Source organism: Haemorhous mexicanus, chromosome 18 (genome assembly GCF_027477595.1).
Source record: "Haemorhous mexicanus isolate bHaeMex1 chromosome 18, bHaeMex1.pri, whole genome shotgun sequence".
NCBI lineage: Eukaryota > Metazoa > Chordata > Aves > Passeriformes > Fringillidae > Haemorhous > Haemorhous mexicanus.
In genome coordinates, this window is record NC_082358.1 from 12533446 (window position 1) to 12550814 (window position 17369).

The 17369-nt window shown below is 46.2% G+C and overlaps 1 protein-coding gene across 1 annotated transcript in view; it reads right to left on the reverse strand.

The window, feature by feature from the left end:
• Window positions 1–15197, reverse strand: part of GNAS (GNAS complex locus) — a 129358-nt gene extending 114161 nt beyond the window's left edge. The window contains exon 1 of the mRNA XM_059862568.1: window positions 14939–15197. Coding sequence (XP_059718551.1) covers window positions 14939–15182 — 244 coding nt within the window. The 5' untranslated portion in view covers window positions 15183–15197. The remainder of the gene's footprint in view (window positions 1–14938) is intronic.
• Window positions 15198–17369: the final 2172 nt, after the last annotated feature.

Consider the following 17369-nt stretch of genomic DNA (forward strand, 5'->3'; position numbering starts at 1 on the left):
CTGCTGGCAAAGACACAGCCCAGTGAGTCCAGGGACTACAGGCTCCTTGCACAACCATAACAATTTATGTTTAGGATGTGTTATACCTCTAGCAGACCACAGTTGTTTTACACTGCCATTGTTCTGTCCATACAGATCATACAGTTCAGACCATACACCAATAGTGTGCTGGTGAAATCCACAGCCTACCAGACACAGTTCCCTCAGTAGTAAAGGAGAGTGGATAAATACTAAATTTTCTGTTTAGGTAATGAGTCACACCAGAGAAAATTCTGCTCCTCTGCCTCTGCAGCCTAAACTAAGAAAAGGCCATGGAACCTGCAGAGCAGTTGATAAAGCTGTGCACTGGCTCTGCTGGCACCGAGCATCCCAAACTCCAGATCAGCATCCTGCAGGACCTGGCCCCCAGCTGACCTGTCTGAAGAAAGCTCCTCTGCTCTGGTCTCCTTCCACCATCACTTCCAACCAAGCTGGTCCTGAAAGCACCTTTCTTACCACAGAACAATTAAAGGGGAAACTCCCAAACCAGCATCCTTCCCTTCACTCTGGTATTAATTTAATAGTCTCACAGATTTGTGTGAGCACTCAAAATTTCACCAAAATAATTTACAGGCTCCTTCTGGGCTAAAAGTGCTGAAGAATCAAGCCCCAGCACATGACAGTGTCCCATGGGACAGACACCATCAGGCCTAGGAAGTGTCACAGCACTTGAGGGCGCTGCTGCAGTAAATTTAACTCACCCTAAAAACCTTGACTTAGTTTTATTATGAACTCAAGTCTTCTGTTCAAATGTCAGTGCCTGGTGTTGACACTGACTTACATTATTGCTGTTACACAGTGGCCCTATTTTGGTAAACAATGAGCAGAAATTAGTCCTAACATTAAACATTCAAGGTTAGCACTTAGTTATGCCTTCAAATATCTGCACGAAATGATAAAGTGGAAGGACGACACAAAATCGGTTTAATTTGGATTTTTTTTTAATTTTAATTTCCTTGCTTTAGGTTAAATGAGAAAGTGTGAGAAAGAATATGTGTTCATGGAACTAAATAAAAAGAAAGTTGGGGATGAAGTGCCCATTTCTCCTGGAAGGGATACATGAACTGCTGTAGTTCTTTACAGGCATGTTGATTACCCTGTTTTGCTCTATTTTCCCTGGTCTTTAATGGCATCCTCCCTGCAAGGGCTTCTTGGTCCTCACAAATAAACCCACATCCCTCCTGTGCCTTCCACCTGCTGCATTCTCCACTTCATCCTTCCTTCCCACATTCTTTGATATTTTTGCCAAGGAAACTTTGGAGTGATTTTCCCTTCGCATCTATCTGGTGGGGGATTTCTCCTTTGTGCTAAGAGAGAATAATAGAACCTGGAGCTAAAGCCAGGGTTAACAGAGCCAGGATCCAGGGCTAGACAGGTGCCAAAACAATTGCAAGGCCCCAACAATGCTGCTCCTACACCTTTCCATTGGGACCAGTTACCCACCAGGACATCTCCATTTGGCAGGGCTGGAAATCTTTCAATCTCATCTCTTTTCCTGCCGACCCAGCACTAGCTGGAGTCTTCTGTTAACAGCCAGCAGAGTAAACTGCTGAGCTTCAGATTTAGCATTTTACCACGATATATGAAAACCTCACACATCTGCAAAGTTCAAACCTTCTAGGAACAATTCCAATAAGATGCTTCATGTTTCCTGCTCCATGCAAAAATAGAAAAAAAAAAATCTCATCTATAATTGACCTTGACAGATACTGAGAGCATTTGGTACCTATTAAAACTCCTTTAAGATGAAACCCTCTAAACTATAATAGAAAACGTAAATCTGAACTTTACACCACATTTTGTTCACTGGAAACACTACCATGGTAGGTTCAGTCACTTATCTTCCGTTGAAAAGGTATCTTGAAATATGTACAGAACTAACTTTTTAAACATTTATTGAGCAAATAGAACCCTTCTATTGGGGGCTGCTTTTTCACACAGACTATTAAAATTAGCTTGGAGATCTGCATAGCTTTGTCACTGTTCTTCTGTCTGGTCCACATATATGCACAGGGAACTGTTGGAGAAATGCAAAAATCCACTGAATTGAATTTTCTACTGAGAATTATCCCTACTTACAGCTTGGGAGACCATTAGAACCTCTATCTGACCACATCTAGGAAGCAGAGACAAAGCCAGGAACTATTAACAGTGAGCAGCTCTGTCCTGGTTGACACAAGGGCTGCTGTCATCAGAACCACAACCCACTGAAGTGTCAACAAACAAGTCCTTAATCAAAGGACAGGAGGAAAAAAAAAATTTGGCAGTTTTAGAGTGTCCAGGGACACTACTCCCACTTGAGAAATAAGAAGGTCCAGTTTGGAAATAGGGCCAAGCCAGTCAAACCAAAGTGTTTGACTGTCCCTTGAGTTAATCCAAGGAAAAGTTCTCCCCCCCAACACTGCCCTCACTGCTGTGATCAGCTCCTGAGTGTGAGGGTCCTTCCCAGAACTCACTGTGCTGAGACACACTGTTTGCCATAAGCATCTGAGTCAGATGTGACACAATCCCTTTCTGGAGGAAATTTTGGGAAGCACTGGAAAATTGCTGCTTCCCAAGTCACAGAAGCAAGACTTTCGCTATGCATAGTAGGATGCGGGGGAGGATTAAAAAAATTAAAATTAAAAAAATAAAATAGGAATCTCTTCTAATAATGCAATGTGGACAAATTCCTAACGGCCAAGGCACGCACTCTCCTTGTGACATCTTCACAGGAGAGCTCCATGAACCAAACTGCCCCCACAGACCTAACAAATTCATGCCCTCCCAGCCCTGTTCCCATGGGGAGCTGGCAGGGATGTCTCCCACCCTCCAGCACAGCTTTAGCTGTTTGGCTGTACAAAAATCCCACTTTCCCTCCTCAAACACAAAAGCTCCAGCAGCATCTCCCAGGCGTCCGGTGTGAAGGGATGAGGCACTTCCGTGCTGCAGCACAAACCGTGCTCATCCCAAATGCACAAACACAAAGGGCAGCTCTTGCTCACACCCAGGGCTTGCCCAGTGCCCTTTGCTGTCCCTTCTGCACCTTTCCCACTGCCAGGCTGTTCATGGAATGTGCCAATGGCTGCCCACCCTCAAAAGCACAGAGACTGCAACACGCTGGGGCAAGGCCTGAAGGTGGTTCAGGGCCTTTCACTTGATGGAATTGTAAGAAAATTGGAACAGTCCTTGTGGTTTTGGCATAAAAAAAGTCCTGCCTAGCACAAGGAATGATTGAGTGTGCTGGTGGCTCAAGAGAACCAGGAGGGGCAATGAGCTACAAAAAGAATATGGGACTGAACTACAAACTCCCCATCTCAAAAGCAATTAAAGATCCCATAATCTTAAAAGACTTAGAAGCAGCACAGTTTAAATTTAATCATTTACTATTGGCTATGCTAATGATACTACCTGAATAACCAACAAAAATATTAGAATTTCTCTGGAATAAATTCAACTATTTAGAAACTGATATTCTGAAAAGTATCTGTGATCCTAAGGCTTGTACTATGTCCTGGTGGATTTTTCATTATTTCCTGCATTTTCCATGTTTTCTGTGACAAAGAAAAACTCAAGGAAATGCTCCCGAGAGTTCACTCATGTCCTGCTAGAGCAGCCACCACCAAGGATTTCAGGAGTCCACATTACATTTGTGTAAAAATCCTCCACACCCCTCCACAGAAGTATCAACTGATCAGAAGCAAGTTGTTCACATTAAAATTGCAATCTCAAATGACTATTTTAAAATGACAGAAAATTAACCATTCTGAGGTGAAGCTTCACAAGTATCTCTGGAGGCAGAGAACTGAGCTTTTTGCTCTTGATGCAAAAAAATATTCCGGTTGTTTCAAAATACATTTGCCATATTTTAACCCTTACATTTATAAGGTAGTCTGGATGAAAATGCTGTTCTTTGAGAATAATACACCAGATAATATTGAGATTTTTCATCTAATTCTAAAGGCACAACTCTTACATGCAATCACAACACGCTAGCAAACTTGTTACAACTGTACAAATACTTTTTAAAAAAAATTATTTCTGGAAGCCCAGCAAAAGCTGGGTTTGAAATCTCTCAGTGGAATTTCATTTTCGTTCAAGCAACACCACACAGTTTGGAAGCCACAGAAAATATCTATTAAGGCAGCTGCTAATTTAGAGAAAAAATGACCCCATCTGGAACAGCGTCTGCAGCGCTGCTCATTGCACCACAAGAAAAATATTATTGTACTGCAGTGTGTGAAGCCTTGTAACAAAGATGATGCCAGGTCAAAAGAATCTAACTTAGAAAGAGAAAATGAGGTTAAGGTCTTGCTTTTACTGTAAAAGATAAAGTCCAAAAGGAAGTTTAACACGAAGGAAGGGGTGGAAAAGAGATGAGCTGAACTGACAGCTAACAGTTTTTTCCCCACCTTAATAAAGGTTTCCAGCTCCAAGAAGTTGTCTTCCAAGAATGTAAATTAAGAAAAGTAACTTAGGAAGCATTTTTTTGAATGTAAAGAAATTTAAGCATAGCAAGAGTGTTATAGAGCAGATTGCTCAAGTAACACTTAAATAAATTAAGTTATCCCCTTTGGAATCTCTTAATTTATTTAAGTGTTACTTGAGCAATTTTATCCCTGAGTTGGAAACTTTGTTGCCTTAAACAATGGTGAGGGTAAGTCAGGTATTTATTGTCAACAGCTCAAAGTCAGGGTGAGTAAGGGGGTACCAAAACTACCAAAATGTGTAATCCAGGGCTTTTTTTTACATTAGGTGCTTGCCCATGCAGCAGCACTGAGTCTGAGCAATCCCCTCCTCAACTGCAGCATCACTGGCCACAGAGATCTATCAAAAACTCATCTTCTCAAGAAACCCCAGATGAACCCTGTGGATGCAGCAGCAGTGGGGTGGTACCCCAGTGCCATCTTGGGTTGCCCAAGGAGATGCCTGCAGCTTCCCCAGCACTCCCTGGCCCTTGGCTAACTCCATCTGCTGGCACTGCCATGAGCCATTGCCTTCATTCTCCAGCCCAATTTCACATTAGATCACTCCAGCAGTATTGCTAAGAAAGAGCTGATCTGTGCTGGGTGAGATCAGTGGGAAATGAAGATAGCAAGCACTCTAACACCATGCCAGGCTTGTTGGTGAGTAATCCAGACTTTGGACAAACAAAATAGCAAGCAGCTATACAGGACTAAATAATCTGTTTCCAAAGGTGTCCAGATCATTAGCAGCTAATTCTATCTCTCTGTTACATTCCCTGCCATATGCTGGGGGATAATCTCAGCAAGCAACAGGGATTTTCATCTCAAATCCTAACAAATCTGCTCTACAAGGCTTCATAGTTTTTCTTATGTCACTTTTGAGATAATACCTCTAAGCTGCTCCTCTCTGCTCTTTCTATACTTGTGTACACTCCGTCACAGCACCCAACAGCTCTTGCAACCTGCCCAGTAAAAAGTGACAATTTCTCTGTGCCATCCTGGAAAAAAATCCCCTCCCTTGTCAAGAGTGACTATAAAATTTATCTCTTTGATAAACTCACACTCGGGCTGCCCCCTCACCCTATGAGTCCCATTTTTGAGAAGAATGATGGCAGTGGATTTGAAACAATCTCCAATGAACCGTGGCACACCAAGCTCAGGGGGTGAGGATTTGGTGGTCCTGCCTCCTGCCAGCCCCCAAAGTGATGAGAAGTTCCTGCAACCCCAGAGTTTCCACCAAAGCCACGAGCGGTGCTGCTGCTGGCGCGCAGGGACGTGCGGACGGGATATTTTTATCTCCCCTTCATTCCCATCCCTGCCAATCCAAAACAAACTTGAACTAGTGGGAAAGATGGTTCATGATGAGAAAACGATTCCCTGGCTCACTCTGCCTGTCACCACTGGATACATGGATCCCTGCCACTGCAGTGGCACAGCTGCATCAGCCCCGGCTTCCCAGCTCTCAGCAACCTTCCCAGACAAAACCAGCAAACCTCCTGCTTGATTTTTAGCAGCTGAAAAGCAGCACTAAACCACATAAGTATTATGTAAAATGATCTTTTTCTAAGTATATGTTTATTGTGCACAGAAGAAGTGGATTTAATTACAAACAACTGGAAGTTTTTAACAGGCTGGATTGCCCCCTACTCCCTTTCTAAAAACTAAGGTTTGGCAGCAGCTTTTGGGTTTGATTGCAAGTCTTCTAAGTATTTCCTTGGAAAGACTTTACACTTGGTCCCAGGCAAGAAGTCAAAATCAACATTTAAAAAGCATGCCCTGCATAATTTCCAGGATTCAGCAGCATTAAGGTATACTTATGGAGGCCAGGAGGAGAACTGCTTTTTGTGCTTTTTGACTTGGTGCATAAAGCTGGTCTTCAGACAAGGAAGTTTATATTCCAAATAATATTTTTAACTACATGTGGTCAAGTACATAACTTATCAGGCCTTTCCTCAGCCCCCCTCCCAAAACAGTACTGAAGACTAAATACCTTTGTAGTATTTAGATTTTGCTTAGACCTCAACTAGAAGCAACAGATTCTCAAAACCCCTAATGCAGAATAATTCAACAGCAAACAAAGTTTCAAATAACATTTTCTTAAATTCCTTTGTACCATAAACTTCCCATTTGGGCTTGCCAGTGATATTCAGCCCACATTGGCTGGTTCTGCACTCAAGTGCTTACACCCAGGTTCAAGGTGTGTCCCCGTGCCTTGCCCAGGGGATGGAGTGTCCAGGTGGGATGGCAGCACACAGGTGACTCTGACGGGACAGGGGACACTGCCCCAGCTCACATGAATAATCCCACTGGGATCACAAGGATATAGACATGTTTGAGAACTATCCAGTCAAATTTCATGTTTATTTTTGTTTGGGGAAAACAGACGAGAAGAAGCATTTTCTTTGTGAATATCAGAAGTGCTGTTATAAACAAATACATATTCTTCTGAAATATGAGCAAGTGAAGTCCTGCATCACTCACAACCTAAACCCACAAAATGCTGCAGATGAGGCTGAACTTCACAGAAGCTGGGAGAAATGAGAGCACAGGTAGTGTTAAGGGATCAGGGGAGAAAATATCTTTCAGCTTTTACAGTCTAAAAGGAATTTGTTCCATGCTTTTCATCAGCAGAGAAAAATCAGATGTATCAAATTGTGAATTTCCTGCGTGGAGGTAAGGCAGGGAAAGCATCAAGACAGTATTTCACAGAGTATTTTTCTTCCAAGCAGACAGCTTTAACGGGTCTTTATAAAAAACCCAAAACATCTGAATGCAGATTTTCAGCTCACAACCATGCCCTTCTCCTCAGGGTCTACATTTCCTCCCTATATTAAATCCCAGTCACACAAATCCCCCCAATGCTCCAGAAAACCTCCCAGCTAACCCATGATCCTGAGATTTCAGCATGAAAAACAGCCAGGAAAAATGCAAACCCAAACAAATACAGCCCACAAACTAAAAATTGTGTTTGGTGGGGGGTGGGGTAGGAAAGAGGAAGAGGTGGTGTATGAGCAATGAGGATGACACAGAGAAAGAGGAGGTCAAACTCTAAAAAGTGCCTTTTTTCCCCTCATTTCTGCAGCAGCATCTCCCCATCAGAGCTGCCAAGCAGGCACAGCCCCAGTGCCGGACCAGAGCACCCAGACATCTGCTGGCTGCCACCCCAGGCTCTCTGCTCTCCAGGGCACCTGGCCCCAGATGTGTTTGGCACCTCCACAAAAAGCCAGCACAGCTCATCACCTCCAGCAAAGAGCCTGACAGCACTGCCCAGCTGTTGGTGCCCCACTCAAACTGCTGTAACCAAAACTGAAGAGCCAGGAAGAACTAAAGCCTGGAGAAGCCCTTCCTCCAGCCTTTGGTCCCTCAGGGGCTGGCACACAACACACACTCACCAGCAGCAGGCCCATCATCCAAACTGTTCCAGGGCATCAGGAAATCTAAAGGGGCATCAGTGAAATCTGAAATCTCTGCAATGTGACAGGAACAATTTACAGCCAAGGGAACAGCACACACCTCACAAGCTGCTCTGCAGGGCAGCCTCAGCAGGCAGAAACGGCACAAGGGCAAGATGTGACTGACTCCAAAGTCCAAGGAATGCTCTCAAAATGCAAGCATTACATTATAAAAGCAACTTCTTTGGGTTTAAGCCTCCTGTAACATAAGGCAGAGGAAGCACAGCTGTGACAGCACTCGTTCCCTTTTCCAAAACACTGAGGCAGAAGTGGCTAAACAGAGCAAGACTGCAGATTGTAAAACTGCATCTTACTCCATGCTAGGAACCAACCCATCCTCCTCAGCATCCTCTTCTTTCACTTGGCAAAATAAAAATATCAACTTTCTGACATCTGTGTGACACCTGCTGCCATCCCTCTACATCCCTCAATGCAGAGAATACCCACCAACTTTTCTGCCCTTTAGTGACATACAGATCTTTTAAAATGCTGCCCAGACACAGACACTGTGGGTTTTCTTTGCAGAGGGAACACATTAGAGGAAGTAAAGGAAACTTTGCCTGAGCTATTTATAAAGCTTGCATGGCTTGGTTCTCAAATGCTTCACTGAGCAGGGGAACAATAAGAATAAGTCATGGAGTTCAACTTCTCTTCTCAAGACACATTCTTCAGGTCTGAATATTGAAACCATCATGGATTTATATGCCTGGTAACTGAGCTTTCTCATGAAAAGCATCTGAGTTGTCCTCACACCAGGGAATTGCCAAGCTTTTTTCCTGGCATTTTTAAATCGTGGCAATTAGAAGGAAATTCAATGAAATCATGCATATTTTTGAATAAGGACACTCCCAAATTTAAGGGAGCCAGGGAAGAACTGCATGTAATTAACTGCACTCCTGGAGGCTTTTCCTCCAGGGAATCCCTTGCACAGGAGACAGTTCAATTTAAGATGTCCCAGTGGAGAATACTGCCAACAGTTGCACAGAAGCAAGCAAGACATTTTGCCTGCTCTGGAAGCAGATGGTGCTGACCAAGCAACAGGATCACAAGCTCAAAAAAGTCAAGTCAAAAAAAAAAAGCACAGTTGGGGTGGAGTTTGATCTTTAAAAATAAAAATGCTCAGATAACTCTGAAATTGGATCCATGGCTACAGATGAATGCAGCCTCTCTAGAGTGATGGATGATGATCTTTATGGCACCAGGCATTTAATGAGTGAAAAAACCAGATTACCACTACACAGAAATGGCATCTCTGCTGGGGAAAGGGAGAAACTATGTACATTTATGCTGCTGTGTGACTGCACAGGCATGGCTGGTCCTGGGGATCCTTCCGACTCCTCATCCCCTTCCCACAAAAATTCAGGCTTACACAGGCACAGAGCATCCCTTCAGCATTAGCTACAACTGTGAAAGTCATTAGTTTGCAGTTCAGATCCCTGTAGAGAACATTCACCTTGCCTCTCACAGCATTGCCATCCATTAGCAGCCCTCCATCCTCACACACTCAGAGCAGTGCAGCTCCAGCTTTTCAGACACCTTCCACTGCCAGACCCTGTTTGAAGCAGCTCAAGCTTTGCCAGACTTCAAATATGCTGGCTGGAGCTCTCCACACCATGTGTCTGCCTCAGGCTAATGATCTTTTTGTTTATGTGGAGGAAAGTCACTATCAGGAGCTCTCAAGGAAAAAAAACAAATTAAAACAAAACCAACCAAAACAAAACAGAACAAAACAAAACAGGACATGAGAAGTAGCTTGCCTCTCCCCTTCCTATGAAATTTAAAATGGGAGCAGGAGTGAAATTACTTTACCAAGTGATCTAAAGCATAGAGGTGCCACTGCTGAGGACATTAAGTTGTTCCGAGATTCAGCAAACAATCACAAATCACATCACAGCTGCAGCCAGCATTTCTTGCACACTGGGTAAACCTTTCTTAAAGTTTGCAAAGCTTCCCAGTTATTTCTGTTTGTGGTGAACATATTCCAAACCAGAAGATCTCCATTTACTGACTGAAAAGGCATCACATTTTGGATACAGCAGTGGGAACTGAGTAGGACTCCTTGGGCAGAGGCTCCTCATTGCAAAGGAAGATCCATAATTAGCATTCCACCTCCTTGCTGTCCACAGCAGGATTGTCATGTCTGCACTGGGGAGTACTGGGCAGATGGAAACCACAGAGATATTGCCATGCCCAAGTGTTCTTGTAGTATCTGGTAATTATTGGGAGCCCTATTGGAAAATATTGTAATTCCTTCACCACTAAAGACAGTCCATTTGGGGAAGTGCACAGTGCTGCCTCTCCAGCTGCTATCACAGTGTGCTGCAAGATACATACATCACAGGCATTGCCTAAGCATTTTTTGTCCTATTCCTGCTTTTCCTAAAGGGGAAATTTAGTATAAGATGTTTAATGTGAAAAATCTTGTTCTTGAGAATTAGGAAGCACCAGGATAAAGATTCCCTCTACATTTTTAGTCTATTTTGTCCTGTACATCTTCTACATGATCATCTGGTAAGGATAACATGCTTTTCAGCTGGGTGTGTGCCCTCTCTTGCAGCTCATAATACATGGGGCACAAGAAACAAACTGATTGTGAGTGAATGAAAATCTTGTCAACAAGATAGAATTTTGTCAAGTGCTCAAGCACACGCCTGTCTTTATAACTGGGTGTCTTCCTGTCCCACACCATCCCGAGAGAAGCAGTGCCAAGATAACCACTCCCTGTGAGCTAGCAAGAGAGGGAATCACCACAAGAGAAGAGATATGCTGTGGGATTTGCCTTTACCTGCTGCCCTGGAGAACCAGGCCAGCTTCAGTCTGCTACAGAGCTTCCACCAGGGATAACCAGCTGTGCTTCTCACTCCTGGGCTGCACTTAGAGCACCTAAAACTCCCTTTGCAAAAGTGCTGAGTGTTCACAACAATGAGGTCCATGATCTAAATACAGAAAGTATTTACTAAAACAAACAAACAAAAAAAAACAAACACAAAAAACCACAAAAAGTTGTCTACTGTGGATTAAAATTAGTGACATGGCTGATATAAAATCAGTGGTGCCTTTGGACAATTTCAGCTTTAGTCTTTGGTGGCATTTCCCTCTCCAGCATTCACACAAGGAGGAGGATACCACCTCATTTCACAGCAGTGCCATGCACTGACATTTGTGGAGCATTCAGTCCCTGCAGTGATCAGTGCTAGAGCATGAAGAGTTCAACAGTTCTTTATTCAGCACAGGGTATGGACTGAGATAGGGCACAGGGTGACACATTGTATGAGGAGGATAAGAATATTGAATAGCTGCTCATTCACTACACAACATCCATCTTGTGCCCTGAATGGACTACCAGCCCTGGGGAAGAAAATACAATGTAAACCATACAAAACAGTCCTTAATTACATGGCAGGCAGGGGCTCACCATGCAGCACACACAGAGAGGGTGACTGTGGTCAGTCCTCACGCTGCAGACTGACCACAGTCAGCTTTTTAAAGTGTGTTTTTCTTCCATATAATATATTTCCCCATAAAAACTTCCAATTTCCATACCTTATATTCATATTTGCACCAGCATAAATATTTCTGTTAAAACCATTTTTACTTAAGCACTGCTGTAGGGAAGATTCAGAATGGTTACTTTATAAGCTGTAGTTTAGTATAAGTTTTTAGGGTGACAAGTGTATATATCTCTATGCATATACTGGTATCTGCAGTTCCTTTTCAAGATGGGAATAAGCTACAAGTACTTTTTACATAGGCAAGAGTTCAGCCTGAGAGAATGAAAAGCCAAGTACACAGAGATTGGCAAAGCACTGAGAGAGGACCAGCCCAAGTTCACTCTCTTAGAGCAAACCAGATTCATACTTTCAAGTCTTTAAAAGAAAAAAAAATAAATATATAGATAGAGAGAGGAAAACCCACATTACTGTCACAAGTAAGAAAGCACATGGGTAATAGAATTGCTTTATGACAAAGTTTAAAATCTTTTCCCCCATCACCACAGACTTTCACTTTTAGACCCAGGATTGTTCTCCAACAAAAAAACAACCCCATGCAACGAAAAATCACCTCCTATTCCCAGTAGTATTCCTGAAGTCACACTATGCTGCCAGCAAAACAGTGATTGTAATCTTGAAGTTGTGACTTGTACAGTTCACTAAACAAAATCCAGTAAGATTACACCTGGTTGAGCATTTCACAAAAACAAAGCAAAAAATCTCCCACGGCTCTGCTGCAAGTACAGAGGCAGATTATTGCCTCCAAAACATTGCAGATGCAAGATCTTTGCTCTACTGAAATTAAGAGAAGTTCCAGGGCTTAGAATTTTATCTTAGACAGAAGTGGTGGTGGAAAAGGACTGAAAAATTATTAAAGAAACCTAAATCAATTAATGGCATAAAGCTGTCCACTGAGTAACTACACCGCACACCCCTGAGCACCCAAATAAAATTATGAACTTATCCTTCCAAAAAAATGAATTACAACACGGGAACATAAGTATCAGGTGTGCTGAAGAGCACATCGTGAGTGATACTCTGAGTAACAGCTGTGTAAGTTACACACACACTACAGCAGCAAACCACAGAGCACAGGCACAGTGACTTTGTGCACTCCCTGTGTCCTGCACAGCCCAGCCATAGGAAGGAACACTCCACATTCCCAGCACAGCCCTTGGAAGTGCACAAGCTACTGCAGCCACATGATACAAATAATTCAGCCCTGGGGACAGCACAGACCTGAAGCATCAGAGCAGTTTTCATCTAAAAATCTGTTACTCTCAGAGAGAGAGCTGGCACCCCTGGTGCCCCTTGCTGTCCGTGTCAGCAATGCGCTCCTACAGGAGCATGTCAGCCTAAAAATTGGGAACACTGGTGAGAAAGTCCAAGTATCTACTGCAGCTTTTGCCACTGAGCTTCACCCCAAGTGAGGAGACACTCCTGGCACTTCACTTTTTCCCCACCCTAACTCCCTTCCTTAGAGGAAGATTCAGCTGCAGCTTTAAATCCCAGCTGGATGCTCCTGCCCCCATCATTCTTCATCACCCTCCTGCTCAATTTGTGTGTGCACTCCCAGCACAGACACACTCAGCTGTGCAGCAATACCTGCTGATGTACATGAAGGATCACCAAATGTACCCCAAACTTCATATTCCAGTTTAGAAACAGAAAATCCTCAAAGCAACAGTGAGAGTGGGATGCAGGGGAGAAGCAGCAAGGGAAGGAAGCTAACTGGAAAACTGACAGTCCCCGTGCAAGGAGCAGGGAAATGGGTCTCTTAGGCATCCCAAGATTTACAAGAGGGCCAAAAAGTGACTTCCTGCTATTCAAGTCCAGGCTGAAATATAATAAACGACTGCCAGCATAACACTGACTCATATCCATCAGATTTATAAATCAGTATTTTGACAAAGAAAGCTCTGTTGGCTTCACCATAGACAACTCTAAACCACTCAGATGTGTTGTTTAACCCACTCAATGTTCAATGTCATTGCAGCAAAACCCAGCTCTATTAAAAACCAGACAACTGAAATACTGCCGACAGAAGCCTGTATCAGATAGCCTTTATGACTTAAAGGCTTGCAGATTAACATCAAAACTAGCCCTGCTGTTGGATTTTTTTCTGACTTATTTAATCTACAAAGAAAGAAAAGTTCTCACGGCTCCTCCTTCACGCACTGGTTCACTACAGAACAAACTGGAAATACATTAAAACACCAAATGGTAACACACCTACAGGTATGGGGTGCTTGAAAGGAATGCATGTTGGGTAGAGGTGTGATTCCTTACCAACAGTCACAGCACATGATGCTTTACTCTTCCCACAAGTGTTGCTCAACCCCCTTCCCATGAGAAGGAGGGACACCTTTATGAACAGACCTGCATCAATATAGCTGCAGCCACATCAAAAGAAGCTTTGCTTCTGGAATAGAAACTTTTACCACCAAGATGCAGAAAACTAGATCCAACATTGTTTTCTAAAGCTCCTTAAAATTCTGCTTCTCTATTACAAGCTGCAAACACACACCAATAAGATGAAGGCCAAATTTTGCTGTTTATGCCCTGCAGAACAATGCACGCTCCAAGCGTGAGAGGCGCTTAAGTTATTTGTGAACATTTGAAAATATTCTCTGTTATTCCAAGATGCTCAGGGTAACCTGTATTCCACCGGCATTGCACTGAGGAGCAGAGGAGTGGACATATTTCCAGCCTCCTTCGACTTACCTGAAGGCCAATACATGACTTTCTAAGCCTGTGTGGGTTGGGGTCATGTACTACACAAGCTCAGACATCACACAATTGCATAACTAAAGCGCCTTTCCATAGGGTACCCTCGGGAAGGCAGTGCAGGTGCTGTCACCGTGCAGGAGCATCTCTGCCCGTGAGCCCTGCGCAGTCCAGGGCAGGGACGAGCTGCCATGCAGGGAACAAGGGCCGGTGCACGGGGCAGCGCTGGATGGAACCGCACAGCCCGAGAGGCTGCATCTCCCCGCTGTGCATTCGGGGAGGCGGAGCGGACAACGGCAAATCACTCCCGCACACGGAAAACTCGGGCTTCCTCCTTACGGGAGAGCCGCCCCCACTGCTGCTGCCGCGGTCCCGCTGCGTGGCTCTGTGTGAGCAGCCAGCGTGGGGACTGCGTGGGGACTGCGTGGGGACAGGCGGCCGCGGCCCCGTTCTGGCGCCGAGCATCACCTGGGCTGCGGCTGCTCCTTCCCTCGGGCCGGCCATCGGCTCCTACCGCACACGGCAGCGGGCGCGGCCGGGCACCGAACCCCCCCAGCCCCGGTACCCCGGGCCGGGCACGGCAAATCCCGGCCCCGCTCCCCCCGCGCTGCCGCAGCCCCGCCGAGCCTCCGGAGCCCCCGCCCGGCGCCGCCGCCACGTGCGCGCCCGCCCCGCCCCGGTGCCCCCGCGGCCGCCGCCCCCTCCGCCCGCTCGGGCACCGGCAGCGGCCTCGGGCCCCGCACCTGCCGGGCCGGGCCGAACCGAACCGCGCCGCCCCGCTCACCCAGCAGCAGCAGCCGGTGCGTCTGCTTGTACTCGCGCTTCTCCGCCTTCAGCGTCTTGTCGATGCTCTTGCTCCGCTTCTTGTCCGCCCGCTCCTTGGCCACCAGGTCCTGCCGCAGCCGGTGCCGCACCTGCGGGTCCCCGTGCTCCGCCGCCGCGGGGGTGTCCGGCTCGCCGCGGCTGCCGTAGGGCGCGGAGGGGTGCGCGGCGGCCAGGCGGGAGCGCAGGCTGTAGCACAGCCCCATGGTGCCGGAGCCACCCGCCCTACGGCGCCGCGGGCATCGCTCTCCGCCGGGGCGGGCAGGGCGAGGCGGCGGCGCCCGGCGGCCTCTTAAAGCGGCCCCGCTCGGCCGGCGGAGCGCGGGTCCCGTCCCGTCCCGCCCTCCCGGCCGGTCCCGCGCCGCGGCCGGCGGGAGCGGCCGCACGTGATGCGGACATGTTTACCGTATTCTCTGGAAAGCGGCCCCCGCCGCAGCGCCGGCCCTGCGGGGGAGCGGCCCCCGCGCCCCCCGCCTAACCCCCCCCAGCGGCGGGGGTCGCGTCCCGGGCCCGGCGGGGACCTGCGGGCTCTCTGCGGGGAGAGCCGGGGGTCAGCGCTGCCCGCTCCCGCGCCCCAAAGCAGCGGAGCCAGCGCTGGTTTGACGTTTCACCCTGGCTTTTGCCAGGTCGGGACCTGAGCCGACATCCCATCGTGAGGATGCTGCGGTGCCAGGGAGAGCCCTGGTCCGCGGAGAGGTCATGTCTGGTTTGGACACTGCGCCTGAGCTCCTCGACACAACACCTGAACCCACTGGAGAGAAGGACACTAAGACCTGTGCCATTTTCATGCCCCATTTTTAATTCACTTCCTGCCACACACATATTTGTCAGTGACTTCTTGTTATTTTCTACCAATGCCGTCATCCAGTGGAGAAGTAACTGATGAACTTCCTCTGGAGGCACCACACCTGCCTTCTGACAGCAAACTTCACGTTCAGCTTCTCAGTTCTCTCAATTTACCTGGCCTGGGGTGGTGATGCTGATTGTGGCTCTACCCCCTTCCCTGGCAGCACGGGCTGTGCACAGCACTGCCAGCTTTGTCATGCTGTATTTTGTACTCATCTCCGGCCAGCTCTGAGCATTTACTTATGAGATGACTAATGCTCTCTGGGGCCTGGCCACACATCCTGCACTCTGGAATTGAAGCTTTCCAATCAGCTCTCTATGCTGTAGCCTGTCCTCTGCAAATAGCCCGTGTGGTTCTCACTGAAATCTCCATTTCCCCTCTCGGTGCTTGCTCAAGTTAGGTGTCTTCTTGATGCAAATTTCTCTTTCAAAATCTCCTGCAAGTGGTACAGTAATTAGTATGTGTAAGAATGAAATCACTACACAGCAGGGAAGTTCACTTTGCACATCCCTGCTAGCCCAGGATTTGACAGCAGTTGCTGCCTGTTGCAGGAATAAATCCGTCTCGCATCAGGCTCAAGATGCCCACATGACTCATTCTGCCTCCACTGTTGTAATGCCTTTTCCTCTGGGACCCAGAGTTCGTTCTTCTGATGAACACACCCCTGAGAATGTAATATAACAAGAAAATGTAAAGGTCAGCCTAGAAGATTATTAATAGTTTTCTTTCTCTTCCTGTGCTTTTTGGAGAGACACTGAGACGAGACAAATCTTGCTCTTACAGACAGGACAGTTCTTTGAAACAGGCTGGTTTGTGGGGATCTGTCCATGTGGCACCTGCCAAAAGGAAAGTCCTCTCTTGAGGACTGTGAAGAAAACAAACAAACCCAAAAACTAAAATGACAAACTAGTAGGAACATTCAGCCTATAAATTTGTTCTCCTGGCTCTGGGGGTAGGCAAGCAGAGTTTTCCTGCTGGTGCAATTCACAGCAAGACAAGTTTAAGGTCAGCCTGTCTTGGTTTGGTTACTCTGAAAACTTTGCCAGTGCAGGTGACAAGTTCAGCAAAGCACACCAAGCCCACCTTGGCTGTAATGTCCATCCTCTGAAGTAGAAATCTGAAAATAAAGTAGGATTCCAAAGTGGAAAACAGGCTTTCCCTCATCCTATTATTCCAAACCCCTAGAATAACTCATAAAACTTACAAATTACTTGTTTCAGGAAATCAGAAATTTCACATCCTGCTGTAACCTGCCCATGGTTACAACATGGATGTAGTTACTTGAATTCCAGCTGTTAACAGTGCTGGGCACAGTTCATCACTTCCCTGCTTACACCAGTATTAATTAGAGGCAAAAAGTGACAGCAAGGATGAAGTCACATGTTTCACCTGGGTGAAGGTTGCATGACACAGACTGACACCTTTTTGAAATCACACAGTTTCAAAGACAGAAGAGGAAATTACCTTCAAGATCTGCCTTTCCCTGACTCTCAGGAGGGAGGAAGGGTATAGAGAGTTGTCTTTTCCTGAGAACTGGGCTGCAGGT